Source organism: Gavialis gangeticus, unplaced genomic scaffold, assembly GCF_001723915.1.
Source record: "Gavialis gangeticus isolate Ggan-Ray unplaced genomic scaffold, GavGan_comp1, whole genome shotgun sequence".
Lineage (NCBI taxonomy): Eukaryota > Metazoa > Chordata > Crocodylia > Gavialidae > Gavialis > Gavialis gangeticus.
Genome location: NW_017728994.1, coordinates 25,136,715 through 25,149,554, shown reverse-complemented (window position 1 = coordinate 25,149,554; position 12,840 = coordinate 25,136,715). Strand labels below are relative to the sequence as shown.

The 12,840-nt window shown below is 41.5% G+C and overlaps 1 protein-coding gene across 2 annotated transcripts in view; it reads left to right on the top strand.

Moving 5' to 3' along the window:
- VCL (vinculin) overlaps window positions 1–12,840 on the top strand; it is a 128,021-nt gene that overhangs the window by 49,850 nt on the left and 65,331 nt on the right. For both annotated transcript variants that reach the window (XM_019502386.1, XM_019502385.1), the window contains exon 2: window positions 5,089–5,159. In XM_019502386.1, the coding sequence (XP_019357931.1) occupies window positions 5,089–5,159 (71 nt within the window). The remainder of the gene's footprint in view (window positions 1–5,088; window positions 5,160–12,840) is intronic.

Here is a 12,840-nt window from a genome sequence, read left to right as displayed (position 1 = left end):
GGCACTTTTTCCCTTTCAGATGGAAAATTATCCTTTTCCTTTAGCAGAAGTGGGAAGTTTGTGATGCAGATTCTGCTATCTACTACATTTTTACATGATTAAGAAATCACTATTTTCTCATTGCACAGAAATGTTCCTATTACTACCTTCTAAATCAGTTATGGGCAATTATTTTGGGCAGAGGGCCACTTACTGAGTTTTGGGAAGCTGTTGATGATGGCATGGTCATCCTTCCCTTTGACAGGTGCCCTGCCCCCTGACAGGTGCCCTGCCCTGTGGTTGCCATCTTGTGACTGGAAGTCCCATGCTCTAACCCCTGACCTTTGCTGCTAGAGGTCCATCCCCTTGCCCCTGGAAGTACTCCTTTCAGCAAGGGGTTTTGCCATCTTGGAACCAGAAAAATACCAAATTATATTCTAAAAATCCAACATCTAAAAGATTAATTAATTTGATTTTTAAAAAAATATTTTTGTCCTGATTTGCATGCGTTTGTGTAGTGTACACAGAGGTGACTGCACAATAGCTTAAATGAAGTGTTGCTCTTGTATGTTGTGGGGGGTAGGTATAGGTTTGTGGGTGTGTGGGTATATGGGGTGTGGGGGAGGTTATGGGTGTGTCTCTGAGGGGTGGATAGGGTGGGAGTATGGCTGTGGGGTGAGGGAGAATATGCGGTATAGGTGGGTATGGGGTTTGTGGGGTATTGTGTGTGGGGAAACGGTGGCTGGAGTGCGTGGGGGGTGTGTGTGTGGAGGTCTGTGTGTATGGCAGTGCGAGGGGGTGTGGGTGCGGGTGCATGTGTATGGTGGAGTGTGTGTGGGACTTACCCTATGAACACACACGCTGCCCCTCCCTACACACTGCTGCCAGCTCCCCCTGGGTCCTACTGCCCCTGGCTCCTGTCATCTTTGACAGGTAGCCAGGAGCAAATGAATATTTATTAAATTTTTTAGGAGCCCCGTGAGCTGGATAGAATGGCCTGGCAGGCCAGATCCGGCCCACTGGCTGTATTTTGCCCACCCCTGTTCTAAACAGTGGTATTTCTTTCAGACCCTATAAGTCTATATTCTGACAAAAAAGGACAGCTTGTTTTGTGTTCAGGGAGAGGATATTGACCAACATGTAAGGCATTACCAACAGTGATGCAAACATGTCTGCATCATCTTGGTATTCCATATTTTCTTTCTGTTCCTCAGGTTGGTATGTCTTTAAATATGGAGAAGAATGTAACTCTACCATATTATATCTGTTGTACCTCTAAAGTCTTGGTGACTTTTGTGTTTCGCTTATCCAGTGTAGTGTAGCTTTCCTCACTGTACCTTCTGGAGCTGCTCTGAGACTTGAAGATCTCACTGTCCCAGGTATTTTAAAACCAAGCCAGCTCTTTTGTGGTCTGCATAATTTCTTTTTCATTAAAAGCTTTTCAAATCTTGCTTCCTGTGAAACAGATGTGGCTATTTGTAGCTGGGCTTATAATGAACTGTGGATATTCGCCACGTTCCTTCAATATATACATAAAATTTACCTGGAGAATTTATGTAGGAGTTAATCTGCATATAGGATGGATCAAATTAGGATTAGCTGGGCGCAGCTACATGAAATGCTTTAGTGAGCAGCAGACTAATTTGCTGCACAGTAAAGCATCACCATCTACATGTATGCAGGAATTAGGGTGCAGTTGACTAATTTACTGTGCTGCCAGATAGTCCCATCAGATAAAAGTGGTATCCAGCAATGCAGTAAATTACTGCATATAGACACGCATGTAGACGATGATGTCAGGATTAGTTTACTCTGGTTCAGGTTGAGCCGGAGTGTATTCAGTCACATTAATTGCACAGGAATATGCACCCACTGTGTGTGTTATCACACTTCAGTATTAAAGTATTAATTTCTGTAATATTGCAACAGGAAAGAAACTTTTGTGGTATCTTTTGTAAAAATTAAGAAAGAAATTAACTGTTATCAAACTTAATTGCCTTTTTGTTGACTATGTATCCTGTATTTAATCAAATTACTTAGGCAGTGGGCCTATAATCTGTACAGTTATTAGGTTTTATTAACATAAATAGAAAGAAATCTTGCTGCCCAAATGATGTCATGTACCCTGTTTTTGTATGTTTTCTTTGTATAATTTCCTTGGCCTTGGGGCAATTTAAACTGGTCCTAAAAATCTCCATGAAGATAAGCAGAGCCATGTACCAAGATTAGGGACAGATGGCTTCAGTGCTTTCATTTACTTGATTTACTGCCAGATGCTTTTGGAATGGTGCCTTGAAATGTCTGGAATTCAGTCTCCAGCATAATCATGAGAAAACCAGGAACAATTACAGAATGTTTGTATATCTGAAATATAAAGATATATCACTCTAGGTCCTAATTCAATAGAGTACTTAACAATGTATCTGATTTGAAAGATTAGGTACTCTGACTTCAGAGTGACAATTCATAGTGTAATTTATAGTTATTAGGTATACAGACTTTTAACCAAACTTTCTGGAGGTAGGGCATATCATTACTGTATAATATTGACAGGGAAGAAGTGTGATGAGTTAAAAGTACATTAAGATTGTGTTTTTGTGAATCGGCCAAAATGTCCAGAAAAATAGATAGTTTCCTTTAAAAATAATAATGTAAAGTATAGTTTCCCTAGTTACTCTTTCTAGGTAATCTTTCTATTAGTTACATCCTAATGGCAATAGAGGGAAAGGAAGTGAGAGTTGCAAGAAAAACTTGTCACCTGAAGCTATATTAAACAATTACCTGAACCAGTTGTAATTCAGGACCCTAATGTTTTTTTTATACCATTTCTGTGGCTATTCAAATAACATCAAGCTAAATTCTGTTTTTCTAATTAATATGTAGAAAGAAAGTTATGATTAATGTGAATTGAGCCATGAGTGGAATATCAGGTTTGCAGCCTGAATTCAGAGTGAGTTGAATGAGGAATCTGGTAATTTCTTCCTATTGTTAGTAAACCTTTTCTTACTGCTGTCAAACTTCAGCTGTAATGCACAAACAGGAAGCAGGCATACTATTAACATAACTTCTGATAATATCAGTTATCCAGCTGAAAACCTGTGGGCACAGTAGCAATCACTTTCAGCCATGTTACTGCCAATTTCAGCCATAGGTATGCTGTACTAGCTTAATGCATAAAAGTTGAAAACAGATGTGAAAAAGCCTATCCTAGTTGTTGAAGTGTCAGATTGGTATTTATGTGGAAAACCAGTCTGACTTAAGTTTCTGGAGCACTGTAGAAAGCATTGTGCTTTCTTGCTTTCTGTTTTGAACCAGGAAGACATAAGAACTGCAAGTAAGATATCAGTTTTGACATTCAGCTGGACATCAGTTTTTGCTGTATTTTCCAGTGATCTCTATAAGTTTTGGAATGTGAGCAATAAGGTCAGAAGGAGCCAGCTCTGAAGCACAGTCCAGCAGTCAACTGTTCAAGCCCTGCATGTGCTTGCTGGGTTGTGACGAAAGTTATAATTTACCAGCTTTGAACAGCATACTGGGATGCGAATCTAGTTTAGTTTTAAAAGGTTGCATATTAAGGCATGTTTGTTGGTCCAGTAGAAGTCAAGGTACAATGCTATCTTGTCTGTAGCTCAGAAAGACCTGGCATCACTTAATGCAGATTAGTGTCTGGCTTAAAGATTTTCTGCTTTGCCATTACCCTGCTTCAATGACTTATTCAGCTGGAAAATACAGTGAACAAAGCAACTGGAAATATGCTGTCAAGTGAGTGATCTCAGAGACTAGGGAGCCAGATGTTGATTAGAAAGACTTGTTGTGTAACACAAGAGCTATTGTGTATGAAAGCCCAGATCCTATTTTATTCCCTTCATTATTAACTTCTGCCTGATATTTTTGCCTGAGGATAGTCTGTAGTGTGTGTGTGCGCGCGCATGTGCACATGCTTATAATTAATTAAACTTTTCTGATAAGCTTGACAGGTTGAAAAGGGATTTTTTTTTCTTTATTTTTATTCCCATTTGGATATTTTTTGATTAAATTGTATTGGCAAGATAGCAAAGCTTGTTCAGTTTAAAAGTTGATTCTGTTTCCCTCATTATTGAATAATACAGTGGTTCCCAAGCTGATTTGTGAGACTGTTGTTAGTGGTCTTCAGGTGGTGCATGGTAGTATCACAGCCTCTCGCTTTTCTTGTGACTTGGTGCACCAGACACGTTGCGTCCACATGTGTGATGCCCCACAGGATTATAGCTAGAATTCAGATGATAGTGAGCTTTCATACTTGCTTCTTTGTTCCTTTCAAACCTCCTTTACTTTTAAGCAATAATTTTGACATGTTTTGTGAGAACTTTTCTTTCCAGGAGCATGATAGTCTGCAGGAAATGTGAAGTCCATTTGTTCAAAAAATTGGGGTACCACTAGTGCAGAGTGTTGGATTTTTCTTTTTATGTCTATAGGAAATAAAAACAGAATAATATTTTTCTTTTTGCGTTAAGATTAATATCTATCTCTTACAATATAGCAAATGTTGTACATTTGAGCAAAAAAATTTGCTCTGATTTACTATTAAACACTCAGGAATTAAAAACCTCAAGACTGCTTGTAAGAATTAATATTTGTTGTTCAGACTCTGTTCTTTCCATTCTACAAAATTGGATAACATTTTATTTTTTCTGGTTAAATGGTATATTACTATTGGTTTTCTTAGACTGTTCAGTACTAGTAAATCAAATATACTGCCCAATAGTATTAGTAAGAATTTATTCTTCAAAACTCCAATGTCTATATTGGAATGTTTCTATTTGTACTGATTTGGCCAGATCAGTGAAGGAAACCTTCCCCAGCTGCATTCTAGAAAACGTCTCCAGTGATGATCATTATATCTACAAATTTAAAACTTTTTAGAAAGGGGGAGCTATTAATATTTTAAGATTCAGTGCCTACTTAACTCTGTGCAGACCTCAAAAACTCTAATGTGTATTCTTCGTTGGTTAATTCCTGTTGTTGGTATTAAATCTTAATCATTTACACTGACGGAATTAAATTTAATTCATACTTTAAAGTGAAATCCCAAAGCTGAGAATTAAATGTGGATTCTCTCTTTTAATGCAGGTTGGAAAAGAGACTGTGCAGACAACTGAAGACCAGATCTTGAAAAGGGACATGCCACCAGCATTTATCAAGTAAGCTCATGTAAATAAGTGTAATTTACATGACAGATACAGAAAACCTGCTCCATGACTAAGTTTAATTATTTGTTTCACTGTGAGGAAGGGGAAATGTATTTATTTGCTAGGATTCTTTGCCATACCTCAGATTTGCTTGTCCTCATTTGTTTTTTTTAGTAGTTCAAAGGGTGGTAGACTTCCTGCTACAGCTGAGAGAGAGCCAGATAGTGCTTTTTACTATGACAGCCTTGGCTTTTTTTTTTTTTTTTAAATCTATGATAACTTTTTTTAATGTGCTTTTCCTAGTGTTCCTCTAGAAATAAACAGTAATATTTTTCCACATGCTTGGATTAAAGAATGCTGAAGAACCTTATAATAAATAATTTTTTCAGCAAAATCTCTGCTTATTTTACTGTTTGCGTGTATCAGTGAGAATATAACCAGTAGGTGCTTCATGTCATGGCCTGGAAAACTATTTTCAGATACCTAAAGACTAGTGACTAACACTTTTAAAATTAAGTTCAGGACTTAGTATTAATGACATGTTTTTACCATCTGTGGCCCAGAGTCTTTATTTTAGAAATAAAAGCTTCTTGGCTATCGTGACACTGCCAGGCTTGTCACTGGCAAATGACAAACTCATTTAAATGACTTTCTTTCCCTATCCTCTGAATTCACTGGTTACTTTATTGATGCTTTCTACTGACATATGTCAAGTTACTGAATATTTTATTCTATTTTTCCGAGCCACAAGATGCTGAAAATCTGGATCAGGAAACTCCTAAAGCAAATAATGAAATAATAAATGCAAGAATGCTGGGACAATTATGTTTGCATATGGGGGGTAGGGATAAGAGGAGGCAAAATAATTCTGAAAGGGAAATGTTTCCAAATAAATTTTTGGGGGGAGACTTTGAAGGATCATGTGCATAGTGGGCTCTGTTTTATGGATTTGGAGAATAGAATTGTGATGTTATATAAAAAATCTTATTTTGCTGTCTCCATTTTCAGTAGTGGTTTAGTAGTTATTTTTTATTTAAGAGGGTGGTGAATTAAATTAATGACTATCTTTGAATTTTTGAGCCAGAACCAACTCTCTTTAATACTTAGAAGCTTCCAGAGCATGTAAGAAGTGTGTGTGGGGGGCGGTAAATATCATCAAGGATATTTAGGCAGTAAGTATGAGGCAATATTAATCAAAGGTGTTTGAAAAAGCACAGTGGGAATTCAGTTACCCTTATTGCATCCAAATGGCATGTACCCAGCTGTGAAAGTGGTGTTTTGGCACTTAATAGAATTACATCCTGGGTTTAATTATGCAGCGTGGACATGTAAGCACGTATGCCCTGGACATGTGCAGTAGGCTACACTCAGGTCAAACAGCTACCTGGCTACATATGAATGGACCCTGGCTTTGGTCCCAGAAAAAAAACAAGGAGCAGGAAGGCCCTCCCATCATTTGGTTAGGGGGGGAATCAGGACACCTGGATAACAGGCCTTCATGCCCAGAGGAGATTTGAACCTGAATCTGTGATTTTTACTAGCACAGTGTACTAACCACCACTACATAGCTTGGGCAGTAGCCAGGCCCTTCTCTATCTTTTCTTCTGAAACAGAACCACTGCTGTTTGCAATTAATCACTGCACTGCTCTTCATCTGTTTTACACAGTGGAAACTTTTCTGTCCTACTGGGAGCGAAGGTCCAGTCTAGAACCTAGGGCCTATTCCCTGCCAGGGTGGTACCTTGCTCACTTAGCCTTATACTGTCTAGCATGTTTTTTTTTCGTGGCTCCACATGTATTCACCTTTTGGCTTCCCAGGGGGCAACTTCAAAAGGAGGGCTGGAAAGGTCATTGTATGGTACCCTACTCTGTAATGTTGGGGTTAGAGTGCTAGAGGTGCAAAGGTTTGAACCTCCTGTGGGCGAGGGATTGGTTTTAGAAAGCAGGCCTCCTACTGCAGGGTGACTGCTGTAACTGTTCAGCTACAGGAACTAAAATGTGGGAAGGTTCTTCCCCTCCCACACCACCGAGCTAACGCCCTATTAGTCATGGGTTTTTGTCTGGTTACAACTTCATGACTGAGTTGTGCTCACTGGGCCTGTATTTAGCTGAATAGCTGTCCTGACACTGTTGCACATGCTCAGGATTTGTGCATATGCTCAGCATCCATTCTGTGCAGATAGTAAGAGGATAGAATTGTAAACTGCATATGTACCAAAAATATTACTTTAGCAGCTGGAAAACTTCATTTAAATGCAGATGGGTAATGGCATTGCACCTGACATCTGTTGTTATGCACCTAACAGTCACAAGTTGTTGCTGAATTTAAACAGTTTGGGTCTGATTTACATTCAGGGGAAAAAAATCATCTCAGCTGCTCAGTCAGTAATTAAACCTGCTCCCTACCATATTTATTTAAAAAATAATATCCTAAAGTAAAACAGGTCTAGCACAGATTCTTACAAGCAAAATTCAACATGTACAGGTTTTCCTTGCCAACCACGGGGGTTAGGTTCCTGGAAGTTCCCATGGTTGGCAAAACCACGGTTGGTAAAACCAGAGACTTGTGGGAAAAATGGGGTTAGAGACTTGAATGGGGCCTTGGCCAGGCTGGGTTGTGGGACCATCCGAACCTGGTGGCAGTGGGAGCCATCCGCCTGTACCGCTGGACGAGCCGGTAAGTGGGGGGAGAGGGAGGTCGAGGCCCCTGTAGGTAGGGAGCTGGGCAGAGCTAGAGACGCTGCCCAGCTGGGCGGTGCTTGGGATTGGGGGCTGGAGCAGGACGGGGGCATGAGTGGCTCATCTGGGAGAGGGGGAGGGCTGCTGCCCTCAGTGCAGCCCTGTGCACAAGAAGGGCAGCGCAAGGCGAGCAGTGGCAAGCAAGGAGATCCCTGCTTGGCTTCTCTGCTCCCTGCTGAGCTGACTTGGCATGGCAGGGAGCCGAGAATCCATGCGGGGATCTCCCTGACCACCGCTGCTCACCCTGTGCTGCTCCAGCGATGCACCTCCCGCATATGGGGCTGCACTGAGCTCAGCAGCATGGTGCAAAACCAGCAGCAGGAGCAGACTTCTCTGCTCCCTGCCACATTGGGTTGCAGGGGAGGGAAGCAGGGCACAGCAGCAGGTGGGCCTGCAGTTCCCTGCCGCCATGGATAGGGCAACTCCAGTGGCGAGGTGTGGATGCAGGGAGCAGAAGCTGAGCCCAGCTGTGGCCTGCTCTTGCCTTGTGGAAAGATCAGGGGCCCACGTGCTCCCCCCACACTCCTTGGCTACCCAGCACCACACTGCCTCTGGAAGAGCCACCAGGCTCTGATTGCCCCACGAGTCGGCCTGGCCGGGGCCTGCACTCAGCCCCCCAAATGTTTTTCCTCCCTCTGCCTGTGAGTAACCACGGAAAACCATGGTTACTCAAAACTATATATGATGGTAGGCAAAATGGTATACAGAATATTAACTGGGGATAGTCAGAACCGTGGTTGGCAAAACCGTGGTAGGTGAGGGAAACCTGTATGACCAAAACCTTTCTCATCTAGACATCTTTGTTTTTAAATTAATTCAGTACATGTTTACAGTTCTCTGTTGAAGGTCTTAGAGCTTATTGTTAGCTGTCCTTAAGAGATTTGTCGGTGGTGGCTTCAATGCAGTATTTGCTTCCTCACCCCAGTCTCTCTTTCTTTTCAACCCTAACTGACTAATGTAATTCACCCTTAACATGGGGGCCACTGCTGGGGCCCAGGGGAGAGGATGAGTTCAATTTCTTGCTCTTTGGATGTTTGTATGTGTGCTCTGGGAGGGGAGGGAACGGGGGGCTCTTTAATTAAAGTGGCTTTTGGAGCCATGCTAAAGCTCCTGGAGTGTTATGTGTATAAGTGTCCCTGTGTTGAAAAATGGCAGCAGGGGCATTTTAACTAAAGCTGTAGTTAAAGTGCCCCTGCCACTATTTTTAAGAGTGGGGACACTGATACACGTGACGCTGGAGGTTGCTTGATTACTTGAATCTGTTCCAATGTGCTGTCATTAGTGTGTTGGAGCAACCTCGCTACATATGTACAGGCACCCATCACTTTTTTTGCTTCTCTGAGGCTGACCCCACAGGGTGAAAATTCCACCAAATTAGTATAATCTGGTGTGTTTTTGTGAAGCTCTGTAGTACAGATGGGACTGAGATTAACAAATTCACTGTGGCTGGTTAAACAGCCATTAGATGGTAACTTTCATTTTCAACTGACATAAGCCACATTGGAACCGTTGACCTAGTCATTAAAAACCTGTATCCTATTACATAGTTGTCTCAGCCACCAGGGAACTTGAGTAATGCACATAATTTAAATCTTATGTTTTGAAGTCTGTTCATATTATTTGCTTCAGCTTTTATGAAAGGGGAAAATCTTTTGAAAGAAAAAAAAGAGATGAGTTTAAATCTGAGAGCTAGGAACAGGGCAGCTGCAAGTCTGTTTTCACTCACAATCAAATATAAATTCTGCCATTTTAATTTGAATTTTATTAGAAAATAAACAGTGGAACTTTAGCATGGCTACTAAAATAGTGTTCTTTTAAGTTTTATCTCTCTAGTCTCACTTCATGTAGACTATTTTTAGTAGGAATTAAATGAAATCATTTTTTAATCTGATCTGAAAGATTTTAGTTCTGTTACAGGACCATAGGGAAGCAGGGCTAGAAGGGAACCTAGAAAATGTAACTCAAGGCAGGATTATACCTAACTTAATGTTTGTCATTAAGCCAAATGTTTGTCCAGCCTGTCCTTGAAAATTTGTAAGGATAGAGGTTGATTCCACAACTTCTCTAGTTCCAATGATTGACTTCCTTCATGGTCAAAAAGTTCTTCCTAATCCCCAACCTATTTTTTGTCTGCTGCTACTTATGGCCATTACTCCTTGTCCTGTCTGCTATAGCCACAGAGAAAAGTCTAGCCCCATCCTCTTTGTAGCCACTCTTTAGGTATTTGAAGTGTTATCAGATTCCCCCCTTGGTCTCTTCTCTACATTAAATAATCAAAATTTGTTCAGCTTTTCCTCATAAGCCTTGCTTCCCAGACCTCTAATCATTTTTGTTGCCCTGCACTGGACTCTCTCCAAGCTGTCACATCCTTCTTGAAGTGTGGGGCCCAGAACTGGACACAGTACTCCAGGTGAGTACTTAGTGCTCACCAGTGCTGAATGGTATCGTTAGTGATACCAGTTTAATGATCTGTAATCTGTAGGCTGATTTTTTTGTTTGTTTGTTTGTTTGTTTTAAAAGGGAAAATTTAAAGGTAACATTTGAGGAAAACTCCCTTGACACCAGTGCCAAACAGAGCTGAAGAATCACTTCCCTTGATTTGCAAGAGACACCACTGTTGATACAGCCCAGTATTATGCTGCTGGGTTTTTTTATTTGTTTGGGGTTTTATTGCAACAAGAGCACAATGTTGGCTCATTCCAGTTTATGGTCCACTGAAACCCCCCAGGTTTCTCCGCAAGTACTGTGACCTAGCTAGTCATTCCCCAGTCTATTTGTATATACATTTATTACATTACAAGTGCAGGATTTCACACTTGTGCTTGTTGAATCTTATCCTAGGCCTAACTTCCAGAGTGTTTGCAGCTCCTCCCAATGTAGTGTTATCCACAAAGCGTGTACTCAGTCCTGTGGTCCAAATCATTAATGAAGATGTTGACCCAGAACAGACTACTGGGGAACTCCCACTTGATGCCTCCTCCCAGCTAGACATTGAGCCATTGATGACTACTTGTTGAGTGTCAAATCTTACTATGTCCTGTGGAGGCCATGGGATGTCATGTATGTTTTCTTGAGTTTGTTTTACTGACATGGCACGTGTAGTTCCTATGTACAGATAGTGCCAAGCTGTATTTAACTTTACTGTTATTATGTCTGCATGAATTGTGGTGTTTAATATCACTAGACTGTTGAAATATCTTTATTTTGGCCAAGACTATTTAGTTGGACAGTACTTAAATGTTCCTCATCTATTCACACTTAGTAGAGGTAACTGCATTCATACTTAGCAGAGGTAACTACTGAAAACTGGCATTTGACATTGGCTGAGAATTGGCATTTGTTTTCTCGTGACTGAGGCAGGTGCACCTAGCCCTTCCCGATGATCCTGAATTTCCATTTTTAAGTAAGGGGGGCCATAAAAATAATATCTGACTATTCAGACTATTGGAGGAAGGATATTTCTCAGTACGGGGAAATTAATTGAGTGTCAGTATCTTTGGGATATGTGTGAAAGGATGCAGATATTCTCCTCATTTCACTTAGATCAGGAGAGACTTTTAGTCGGGTAAACATGTACCTGGGAGGGGGGCAGGAAATTGTATGCATAGTGTGGACGCCCCAGGAATCCAATGGGCAATGCATGTAAATGTACAGATAAGAAACCATACTTAAGCTTTGCCTTAAGAAGAAGGGTTTGTCGCTAGTCTTCCAGATACAGGGAAAGCTGCAGATCCTTAGCCAGCAGACTGAGAAATGTAGGCTGATGAGAGAAATTGCAGGAGGCCCTGGCAGAGAGGCCAGAGGCAGAGGTTGCTTTCTAACTTGTTGAGCTGAGTAAGAACTGCATTTTGGGTTTAAGACGCAGGATAAGAACAGATTAATGTTCTGATATTTTTCTTTGCTCTCTTATTCTTATTCTCTGTCTATATCCCAACGTATAGTTACTGATTTCTTATATTTGCTCTTGTTATTACAGTAAATCTTTTTATCTTTTTACCCACTTACTGTCAGTGATAACTCCTGACTCCATCACATTTGACCGTACGGTCAGGCTTCTTCCATGGAAGGGGGGGAGGGGGCTAGGATGATCCTTCTTTTCTGAGCATGTGACCAGACAGGGAGTACTACTAGTAGGTGGCAAAATCCCCCTGCTAAGAGCTGGTAAGACCTAGGTGAAGCAGGTAGAACTGAGACACCACAGGCCAAGGAGTTGGCTGCTCATCACACTGGGTGGGTGAAGTGGGTGGAAGGCAGCTGGGAGCTGGAGCCCCACGCTCTGGGGCAGGAGCTGCCTGGCTGCAGCTTCCCCTCCCACCCCCTGCCTGGGTGGGCATGTAGTGCCCAGCACACATTTCCATGGCTGCTGCCGTTTTCCTGCACTACCTGTTGCCTGGAGCAGCGCATCAGGAACAAGAGGAGGAAGGGAAGGAGCTGCTGAAGGTGGGAGCCAAATAGTACTTGGGCAGCTGCAGCATCAAGAGAAGCAGCCCTGTTGGGAAGCTGTGTGTGTTCACTGGGGCTGGGGCAGCACCATTGGTGGGCATATGGTGTGGGCTACCTTGGGTGGTAGCAGGCAGGGCTCAGCCCCACACACATGTGCACACCTTCCCCCGCACACACACCCATACACTGCCCTCCCCCCCAACAATATACAAGAACAAGACTTTATTTTGAGTTATTATGAGATTGCCTCTGTATATATAGTACTCAAAAACAAAATCAGGGCAGAAATTATTTTTATAAATAAAATTATAGTAGGTTATAGTTAGATGTTCGATTTTTAATATGATTTGTTTTTATCTATAATTTGTTAAAATGATATCTTTTGAAAGATTGTGTGGCCCTTGACAGCTCACGGAAATTCATTAGAGGGGCTTGACCGTCAAAATAATTATCCTCCCCTGATCTAGCTTCTCTTAGTGCCCATCTTGTTTTTCTACTATGGTGTAGGGCA